The sequence below is a fragment of the Salvelinus fontinalis genome, unplaced genomic scaffold (genome assembly GCF_029448725.1).
Source record: "Salvelinus fontinalis isolate EN_2023a unplaced genomic scaffold, ASM2944872v1 scaffold_0339, whole genome shotgun sequence".
NCBI classification, from domain to species: Eukaryota; Metazoa; Chordata; class Actinopteri; order Salmoniformes; family Salmonidae; genus Salvelinus; species Salvelinus fontinalis.
In genome coordinates this window covers 141,946-152,500 of record NW_026600548.1, presented here as the reverse complement: position 1 = coordinate 152,500, position 10,555 = coordinate 141,946, and the positions used below count along the sequence as shown (strand labels likewise).

At 54.7% G+C, this 10,555-nt stretch overlaps 1 protein-coding gene across 1 annotated transcript in view; it reads right to left on the bottom strand.

The window, feature by feature from the left end:
* The window catches only part of LOC129845697 (protein FAM227B-like), a 106,305-nt gene that overhangs the window by 2,223 nt on the left and 93,527 nt on the right, over window positions 1-10,555 (bottom strand). The window contains exons 10-11 of the mRNA XM_055913581.1: window positions 4,249-4,370; window positions 3,658-3,813 (exon numbers count right to left, since the gene is read on the bottom strand). Coding sequence (XP_055769556.1) covers window positions 3,658-3,813; window positions 4,249-4,370 — 278 coding nt within the window. The remainder of the gene's footprint in view (window positions 1-3,657; window positions 3,814-4,248; window positions 4,371-10,555) is intronic.

Below are 10,555 nucleotides of genomic sequence, written 5' to 3'. Positions count from 1 at the left end.
ATGTGTGTGTGTGTTTGTGTCTGTGCTGTGTGTGTGTGTGTGTGTGTGTGTCTGTGCGTGCGTGCGTGTGTGTGTGTCTGTGCGTGCGTGCGTGTGTGTGCAGGGGCGCCGCCAGGGATTTTGGGCCCCATGAAAATATATCACATTGGGCCCCACCACCACAGGCCACACCAACCCTGCACATTTGCTGTAACCACACACCTCCAGAACCCAATCGACCCATTCAAAGCCTTAAATAACTCTACCTTTGCAACTCTCTTGTAGTCCAATATTTACTGTACGATATTTACTGACAATGAGCTGTGAAAATATAACTGTGCAGACATGCAACATTCTGCATACAGTGGAATTGACTATTTGATGCAAGACTGATATCCTCTATAAGAAATGTGCTAAAGATAATGATCAAATTCTTGAATGGAAAATGCTCTTAACATGAATGACTTAAAATAAACTTAAACTTCAATATACATGAACCTCTTCAATTAAAATAAATTAACATTATCATCTATAGAATGATATAACAAACAAAATAATCAAATCAGCAGCAGATTTGTGAACTAACTATACATACCAACTAGAAAATAAGCTGCTGTAAAAGTGGAACTGGAAAATGGAAAACAAAATGAAAATGAAAAGGCCTGATGTTGGTGCTACAGGAAAGGTCAAGAGGTCACCAAATCAATAGGTTTCTTCCACTTGGGGTCTTGATTGTGCACAACAACTTTTATGGTAATCCAGCCATTACGTTGAGACACATCTGGTTCTCAGCCTGTGGGCATCATGTGTGTAGTGATCCAATAGCCATCGTCATGCCATTTAACAGTTATCACTGGCCCTTGCTCAGCCTTACTCACCAAGAGCCCAGCGCCGAGCCTTCTTGCTAGCAAAGTCACTGATCAAGTCTAGCTAACTGACTTTCAATGGACAGCATGGCAAGACTGCAAAGCCTGTCCTGGGACATAGTGGACCTCAAATAGTTTTTTATCAGTTTTTGCTTACTGAAAGCTCTCTTGTCACCAGCAACAGTCACAGGCAGTGTGCAAAATATACGTAAAGCAATGCACACTTATCCAAAAATGCTTTTTCAGCTGCATTTTACAAATTGCATTCAGGAGACAAAGAGGGGACAAGTTAGGGGGGAAAGTGGCAGCATATACAGTGTTCAGGTGTCTTACTTCATTTTGAAACTCAGGTGTAAGATCTCTGGAACACCTCATGATCAGTGGTTGGAACAGAAGCGACTTTATCCTCACTAATCTTCCCAACTTTCAGAACATTAGAAAATGATTCTACAATTTTTGCAGTGGTGTGGAACCTAGTGTCCAAGTCACTTATGATGTTGTCTATAGCAGTAAAAAACACTGTTCCGAAACACCTTTTCTGCACTGTCCTGAGCTGTCTCCTCTTGAGAGGTCTCATCATGGAATCTCTTCCATTTCCTCTGGTGGCTGTGTTCCTTGCTAAATTGAGGTGCAACATCCATTTGGGGAGAAATCAGTGTTGCCTCAGACAGGAGAGACTCCCTTCCATCTCTAAGAGCCTCTTTCTTTAAGGCTCTGATATTGGCTGCCTCTGTGTCAAGGGAGATTTTTCCTGACTGGAGAATCACATTCTTGTCCTCAATGTATTGCAGTACCTGCAATTATGCCAACTGACATGTCATTCAACACAATGCCGCTCACCTCCTTCTTCAGTTGGGAGACAGGGCTGGTTCAGGGGTATGGGGATGGGGAGACAGGGCTGGTTCAGGGGTATGGGGATGGGGAGACAGGGCTGGTTCAGGGGTATGGGGATGGGGAGACAGGGCTGGTTCAGGGGTATGGGGATGGGGAGACAGGGCTGGTTCAGGGGTATGGGGATGGGGAGACAGGGCTGGTTCAGGGGTATGGGGATGGGGAGACAGGGCTGGTTCAGGGGTATGGGGATGGGGAGACAGGGCTGGTTCAGGGGTATGGGGATGGGGAGACAGGGCTGGTTCAGGGGTATGGGGATGGGGAGACAGGGCTGGTTCAGGGGTATGGGGATGGGGAGACAGGGCTGGTTCAGGGGTATGGGGATGGGGAGACAGGGCTGGTTCAGGGGTATGGGGATGGGGAGACAGGGCTGGTTCAGGGGTATGGGGATGGGGAGACAGGGCCGGTTCAGGGGTATGGGGATGGGGAGACAGGGCCGGTTCAGGGGTATGGGGATGGGAGACAGGGCTGGTTCAGGGGTATGGGGATGGGGAGACAGGGCTGGTTCAGGGGTATGGGGATGGGGAGACAGGGCTGGTTCAGGGGTATGGGGATGGGGAGACAGGGCTGGTTCAGGGGTATGGGGATGGGAGACAGGGCTGGTTCAGGGGTATGGGGATGGGAGACAGGGCTGGTTCAGAGGGATGGGGAGACAGGGCTGGTTCAGGGGTATAGGGATGGGGAGACAGGGCTGGTTCAGAGGGATGTGGAGACAGGGCTGGTTCAGGGGTATGGGGATGGGGAGACAGGGCTGGTTCAGGGGTATGGGGATGGGGAGACATGTCTGGTTCAGGGGTATGGGGATGGGGAGACAGGGCTGGTTCAGGGGTATGGGGATGGGGAGACAGGGCTGGTTCAGGGGTATGGGGATGTGGAGACAGGGCTGGTTCAGGGGTATGGGGATGGGGAGACAGGGCTGGTTCAGGGGTATGGGGATGGGGAGACAGGGCTGGTTCAGGGGTATGGGGAGACAGGGCTGGTTCAGGGGTATGGGGATGGGGAGACAGGGCTGAGCCTGAAGCGGCATCTGTTGGGCCTGGCACCAGGCAGGGGCAGGGACAACTGATTTAGTACGAATAGCTTGCTAAAGGTTTGCTGCATTGATTAAATGAAGGGCTAAAAGAGTGAAATGTAAACACTCAGAATTTTCTGTGAAGATATTAAGTAACTAATGTTAGGGGAGCAAAAGTAGCCGATTTCACTATGGACTAAGCTAACAGATTAATTTCTAACACTCACGGACTACACCCACCTTCCTTTGTGAAAAATTGGGTGACATATCGTCGCCCTTTCTTTTCTCTCTTCTGTCTTTCTTTTCATTTTTGTAAGCCAGATTTTTCTTTAGGAAGCTGAGACATGATGTTCCACCGGCACTCCTCACCCGCAATTCACTGCTAGCAAGTACCGTTTGGCCCTGGTTTGGGGGCAGGACCGAACCGTTCCATGTAAATAGAGGGGGGTTAGGCAATACAGAGGCTCTGTAAATAAAATATTATATTAAGGATGATAGGTTAATCATTTTATATAAAAAAAATTTAACCTAATGTTCTAATAATTTTTTATATATATTGTTTTTAACCTAATGTTCTAATAATTTTTTAGGGCCCCTGTCAGTCACAGGCCCTTAGAATCGTCCTAATTTTCCCGGCGCCCCCGTTTGTTTGTTTGTTTGTTTGTTTGTTTGTTTGTTTGTTTGTTTGTTTGTTTGTTTGTTTGTTTGTTTGTTTGTTTGTTTGTTTGTTTGTTTGTTTGTTTGTTTGTTTGTTTGTTTTTGTGTGTGTGTGTGTGTGTGTGTGTGTGTGTGTGTGTGTGTGTGTGTGTGTGTGTGTGTGTGTGTGTGTGTGTGTGTGTGTGTGTGTGTGTGTGTGTGTGTGTGTGTGTGTGTGTGTGTGTGTGTGTGTGTGTGTGTGTAAGGATATGTCAGGTTGGTGATCTCAGTGCGTCTGATCCTGCGGGTGTCAGATCCTGCGGGTGTAGGGATGTCTTGGAGGTGCAGGTAACGAGACACCAGAGGACTCTGACCACAAGGCTTGAAACGGACATGCTGGAACTCTGGACCTGCTCCGATGTAGTGGGACTGGAACACACAACACATTACAACTAATACTAAACACACCACGCATTACAACTAATACTAAACACACAACACATTACAACTAATACTAAACACACAACACATTACAACTAATACTAAACACACAACACATTACAACTAATACTAAACACACAACACATTACAACTAATACTAAACACACAACACATTACAAGTACACATGATAACTACACACACACTTTGACACCTTTGCCATTTTTACACTATGGTGCCGACCCAGACAGTACTGTTCTGGCTCAGATATTTTCTTTCCAGCAGGGTTCTGTCAACTACAGTGGATGCATAACCAGGCCAGCCTGGTGCAGATTAGCTTGACTTGGCTCGACCCAGCTCAGTAGAAATGGGTAATTGTGTTACTTCTCTCTGAATCAACGTAGTGTACCATATTGCTGTTTTACCTCTCTCTTGCGGTCCATCCTGGAGTCAGCATTGGCAATGCTTCCTCTCTTCTGCTTTTCTGTGCTGCTGAGACTTATTCTCCTGGTCCTGGACACCAGCTCTTCAAACTCCATCTGCAGGTCTGACTTACACACACACACTGAGTGATTATTGCATAGTGTGGGTATGGTTAACACCAGAGTCACCCACCCACCCACCCACCCACCTACCCGCCCACCCACCCACCCACCCACCCACCCACACACCCACACACACACACACACACACACACAGAGTGATTATTGCATAGTGTGGGTATGGTTAACACCAGAGTCATGATCAGGCTATAGCTGCAAAAGCACTGAGCACTGCAAAGTGGAAAACTTACCATAAACCTCATTATCATGGGAATTGAATGAAACTTTTCTTCAACAATGTGTGTTTTGAAGAGGAAACTATTTATATATTGCTCCGTTTTTTCAATTAGACCATGGCATTGTTAAATATTTGTTTCTGATTAGATAGAAGGGCATTCTAGAGCGTGCATTATTTCCCTATAACGCACAGAATATCAGCACGGTAGAATTCAATGGCTATAGTTCATTCTTATGTTCCATGCTGCTTTTGGCAGCAAAAGTTGAATTGAAAACATTATCGGCATTGTTGAATTAGATTTTCATAACAGCAAGCCAGGACTGATGGTTTGGTTAGCTAAACTAGCAAGTCTGTTTGGTTACCAAGGCAACTACTGTAGCTATCTAGTAAACTTGCTTCCTACTTCAGTGGATATTGAAAACATTTCTACTGACAAATGAAAACATTTTGAGCGGCAAATGTGTTAAATTATAGCCATGGTACAGTATATAAGAGATAATCAACTCAGGGCTCTATGCGTTCGTGGAACACACCTTCCAAGTCATTTATTATTTTCCATAGAACACGCAGCCTCTCGTTGATTATCCCTTACATAATCCGCTCCTTATAACGGACATCGTTGAAGAACATTTTCAGATTAAATCACACTTCAAGATTATAATGAGGTTTATGGTTTTTTCTGCACTTCGCACCAGAATGTTGCCCTAAATCTATGGATCAGGTTGGCACTGGACTAACCTCACCTGCAGGCTATTGTGCACAGCACATATAAACCTAGGATATCAACCACTCAAAATTGGCCTTAGTGGGAGTGACCTACTGAGTAAAGAATTTGTCATATTTTAATTTAAGCGAATCACACGACTGCAAAGAGTAGCTCTGTGCTTGTGGTGTACAGGATAGGGTTAGGGGGAAGGCATCGTAGAAAATGATTGGTTGGTAGATTATGCCGATTCAGCCAATGTCTATGCGGCGGGAGTTTCTCCCGGCTCTCTGTATTGGCTAACGAAGGCCGAGTTTGATGCGTTGGTCCACCAGACTTTGGGTGAAAGTGTCTGGGAACGAGATTAGTACTGGACACATGATGTATGGCTGCACAGTGTGACAGGCCCTGTTCAAATCCCCATGTCACTTCTAACCCCAACACTCACTACACTAGGGTCAAACAAACACACACGGTGTCCTGTATAGAGGAAACTTTATACCATACACACACACATGGACGCAAGGACACCCCCCCCCCCCCCCACAGACACCCACACACACCCACCCACACACACCTACTCTAACAGGTGGGCAGGCAGGAACTCAGATGTTAGCGTTTCCAGAGCTTGTTCAGTTCAATTGTGATCAGAGCCACAGATGAAGGAGAGATTTGTACCCCTAAACCCCTAAAAACACTGCCTGCCTGCCAGCTCTCTCTCTCCCTCTCATCCTCTGTCTCTCTTTCTGCCCGTCTCTCTCTTTCTGTTTGATCCCTCGATGTCTCTCTCCCTCTATAGTGTGTTTGTCAAAGCAAGGCAAGGCAGTGCTCTTCCATAGAGCAGACCTGATCCCCAGCAGCTGTTGCTGTATTAAGGTGGATCAGAGTTTTCCCCAGACACAGGCTGTGTCCTAAATACTATTCCACATGTGGTGCAATCCTTTTGACCAGAGCCTTATGGGCTCTGGTCAAAAGTAGTGCACTATATAGGGAGTAGTGTTTAATTTGAGACATAACACCTGTTCACATTCTGCACCAGCCACTAACTACACCCATTACAACACTACACAACTCCCTAACAAGACACATAGCATAAAATAGGTTATACGCCACTTAGTAGAGTCTGTATCTAAAGTGACTTACAGTACAGTGAGTTCCCACGTTTAGTCAAGAGAGAGAAGAGATATAGACATGAACAGTTAATGCTGTGTTCTGTATTTTCAGGAAGTGGACTGTCTATATTTTGTGACAACAGTATACTTTTCAGACCGTTTTGTGGTGTGTTTGCCTTATGATGGCTTCTCTTCCAGTGGAGGAATTGTCACACCCTGATCTGTTTCACCTGTCTTGTGATTGTCTCCACCCCCTCCAGGCATCACTTATTTTCCCTGCTGTATATATTCCTGTGTTTCCTGTCTCTCTGTGCCAGTTCGTTTTGGATGTTTTTCAAGTCAACCAGCGTGTTTTCCCGTACTCCTGCTTCTGTTCTCTTTTTGCTCGTCCTCCCGGTTTTGATCCTTGCCTTGCCTGTCCTGTCTCTGAGCCTGCCTGCCTGACCACTCTGCCTGCCCCTGAGCCTGCCTGCCTGACCACTCTGCCTGCCTGCCTGACCACTCTGCCTGCCCCTGAGCCCGCCTGCCTGACCACTCTGCCTGCCCCTGAGCCTGCCTGCCTGACCACTCTGCCTGCCCCTGAGCCTGCCTGACCACTCTGCCTGCCCCTGAGCCCGCCTGCCTGACCACTCTGCCTGCCCCTGAGCCTGCCTGCCTGACCACTCTGCCTGCCCCTGAGCCTGCCTGCCTGACCACTCTGCCTGCCCCTGAGCCCGCCTGCCTGACCACTCTGCCTGCCCCTGAGCCCGCCTGCCTGACCACTCTGCCTGCCCCTGAGCCTGCCTGCCTGACCACTCTGCCTGCCCCTGAGCCTGCCTGCCTGACCACTCTGCCTGCCCCTGAGCCCGCCTGCCTGACCACTCTGCCTGCCCCTGAGCCTGCCTGCCTGACCACTCTGCCTGCCCCTGAGTCTGCCTGACCACTCTGCCTGCCCCTGAGCCCGCCTGCCTGACCACTCTGCCTGCCCCTGAGCCTGCCTGCCTGACCACTCTGCCTGCCCCTGAGCCTGCCTGCCAGACCACTCTGCCTGCCCCTGAGCCCGCCTGCCTGACCACTCTGCCTGCCCCTGAGCCCGCCTGCCTGACCACTCTGCCTGCCCCTGAGCCTGCCTGCCTGACCACTCTGCCTGCCCCTGAGCCTGCCTGACCACTCTGCCTGCCCCTGAGCCTGCCTGCCTGACCACTCTGCCTGCCCCTGAGCCCGCCTGCCTGACCACTCTGCCTGCCCCTGAGCCCGCCTGCCTGACCACTCTGCCTGCCCCTGAGCCTGCCTGCCTGACCACTCTGCCTGCCCCTGAGCCTGCCTGCCTGACCACTCTGCCTGCCCCTGAGCCTGCCTGCCTGACCACTCTGCCTGCCCCTGAGCCTGCCTGCCTGACCACTCTGCCTGCCCCTGAGCCTGCCTGACCACTCTGCCTGCCCCTGAGCCCGCCTGCCTGACCACTCTGCCTGCCCCTGAGCCCGCCTGCCTGACCACTCTGCCTGCCCCTGAGCCTGCCTGCCAGACCACTCTGCCTGCCCCTGAGCCCGCCTGCCTGACCACTCTGCCTGCCCCTGAGCCCGCCTGCCTGACCACTCTGCCTGCCCCTGAGCCTGCCTGCCTGACCACTCTGCCTGCCCCTGAGCCTGCCTGACCACTCTGCCTGCCCCTGAGCCTGCCTGCCTGACCACTCTGCCTGCCCCTGAGCCCGCCTGCCTGACCACTCTGCCTGCCCCTGAGCCCGCCTGCCTGACCACTCTGCCTGCCCCTGAGCCTGCCTGCCTGACCACTCTGCCTGCCCCTGAGCCTGCCTGACCACTCTGCCTGCCCCTGAGCCTGCCTGCCCTGAGCCCGCCTGCCTGAACACTCTGCCTGCCCCTGAGCCCATCTGCCTGAACACTCTGCCTGCCCCTGAGCCCGCCTGCCTGACCACTCTGCCTGCCCCTGAGCCTGCCTGACCACTCTGCCTGCCCCTGAGCCTGCCTGACCACTCTGCCTGCCCCTGAGCCCACCTGCCTGACCACTCTGCCTGACCCTGAGCCTGCCTGCCTGACCACTCTGCCTGTCCCTGAGCCTGCCTGCCCCTGAGCCCGCCTGCCTGACCACTCTGCCTGCCCCTGAGCCTGCCTGACCACTCTGCCTGCCCCTGAGCCCGCCTGCCTGACCACTCTGCCTGCCCCTGAGCCCGCCTGCCTGACCACTCTGCCTGCCCCTGAGCCCGCCTGCCTGACCACTCTGCCTGCCCCTGAGCCTGCCCGCCTGACCACTCTGCCTGCCCCTGAGCCCGCCTGCCTGACCACTCTGCCTGCCCCTGAGCCCGCCTGCCTGACCACTCTGCCTGCCCCTGAGCCTGCCCGCCTGACCACTCTGCCTGCCCCTGAGCCCACCTGCCTGACCACTTTGCCTGCCCCTGAGCACGCCTGCCTGACCACTCTGCCTGCCCCTGAGCCTGCCCGCCTGACCACTCTGCCTGCCCCTGAGCCCGCCTGCCCGACCACTCTGCCTGCCCCTGAGCCCGCCTACCTGACCACTCTGCCTGCCCCTGAGCCTGCCTGACCACTCTGCCTGCCCCTGAGCCTGCCCGCCTGACCACTCTGCCTGCCCCTGAGCCTGCCTGACCACTCTGCCTGTCCCTGAGCCTGCCCGCCTGACCACTCTGCCTGCCCCTGAGCCTGCCTGACCACTCTGCCTGCCCCTGAGCCCGCCTGCCTGACCACTCTGCCTGCCCCTGAGCCCGCCTGCCTGACCACTCTGCCTGCCCCTGAGCCCGCCTGCCTGACCACTCTGCCTGCCCCTGAGCCTGCCTGCCTGACCACTCTGCCTGCCCCTGAGCCTGCCTGCCTGACCACTCTGCCTGCCCCTGAGCCCGCCTGCCTGACCACTCTGCCTGCCCCTGAGCCTGCCTGCCTGACCACTCTGCCTGCCCCTGAGCCTGCCTGACCACTCTGCCTGCCCCTGAGCCCGCCTGCCTGACCACTCTGCCTGCCCCTGAGCCTGCCTGCCTGACCACTCTGCCTGCCCCTGAGCCTGCCTGCCTGACCACTCTGCCTGCCCCTGAGCCTGCCTGCCAGACCACTCTGCCTGCCCCTGAGCCCGCCTGCCTGACCACTCTGCCTGCCCCTGAGCCCGCCTGCCTGACCACTCTGCCTGCCCCTGAGCCTGCCTGCCTGACCACTCTGCCTGCCCCTGAGCCTGCCTGACCACTCTGCCTGCCCCTGAGCCTGCCTGCCTGACCACTCTGCCTGCCCCTGAGCCCGCCTGCCTGACCACTCTGCCTGCCCCTGAGCCCGCCTGCCTGACCACTCTGCCTGCCCCTGAGCCTGCCTGCCTGACCACTCTGCCTGCCCCTGAGCCTGCCTGACCACTCTGCCTGCCCCTGAGCCTGCCTGCCCCTGAGCCCGCCTGCCTGAACACTCTGCCTGCCCCTGAGCCCGCCTGCCTGACCACTCTGCCTGCCCCTGAGCCTGCCTGACCACTCTGCCTGCCCCTGAGCCCGCCTGCCTGACCACTCTGCCTGCCCCTGAGCCCACCTGCCTGACCACTCTGCCTGACCCTGAGCCTGCCTGCCTGACCACTCTGCCTGTCCCTGAGCCTGCCTGCCCCTGAGCCCGCCTGCCTGACCACTCTGCCTGCCCCTGAGCCTGCCTGACCACTCTGCCTGCCCCTGAGCCCGCCTGCCTGACCACTCTGCCTGCCCCTGAGCCCGCCTGCCTGACCACTCTGCATGCCCCTGAGCCTGCCCGCCTGACCACTCTGCCTGCCCCTGAGCCTGCCTGACCACTCTGCCTGCCCCTGAGCCCGCCTGCCTGACCACTCTGCCTGCCCCTGAGCCTGCCCGCCTGACCACTCTGCCTGCCCCTGAGCCCACCTGCCTGACCACTTTGCCTGCCCCTGAGCACGCCTGCCTGACCACTCTGCCTGCCCCTGAGCCTGCCCGCCTGACCACTCTGCCTGCCCCTGAGCCCGCCTGCCCGACCACTCTGCCTGCCCCTGAGCCCGCCTACCTGACCACTCTGCCTGCCCCTGAGCCTGCCTGACCACTCTGCCTGCCCCTGAGCCTGCCCGCCTGACCACTCTGCCTGCCCCTGAGCCTGCCTGACCACTCTGCCTGTCCCTGAGCCTGCCCGCCTGACCACTCTGCCTGCCCCTGAGCCTGCC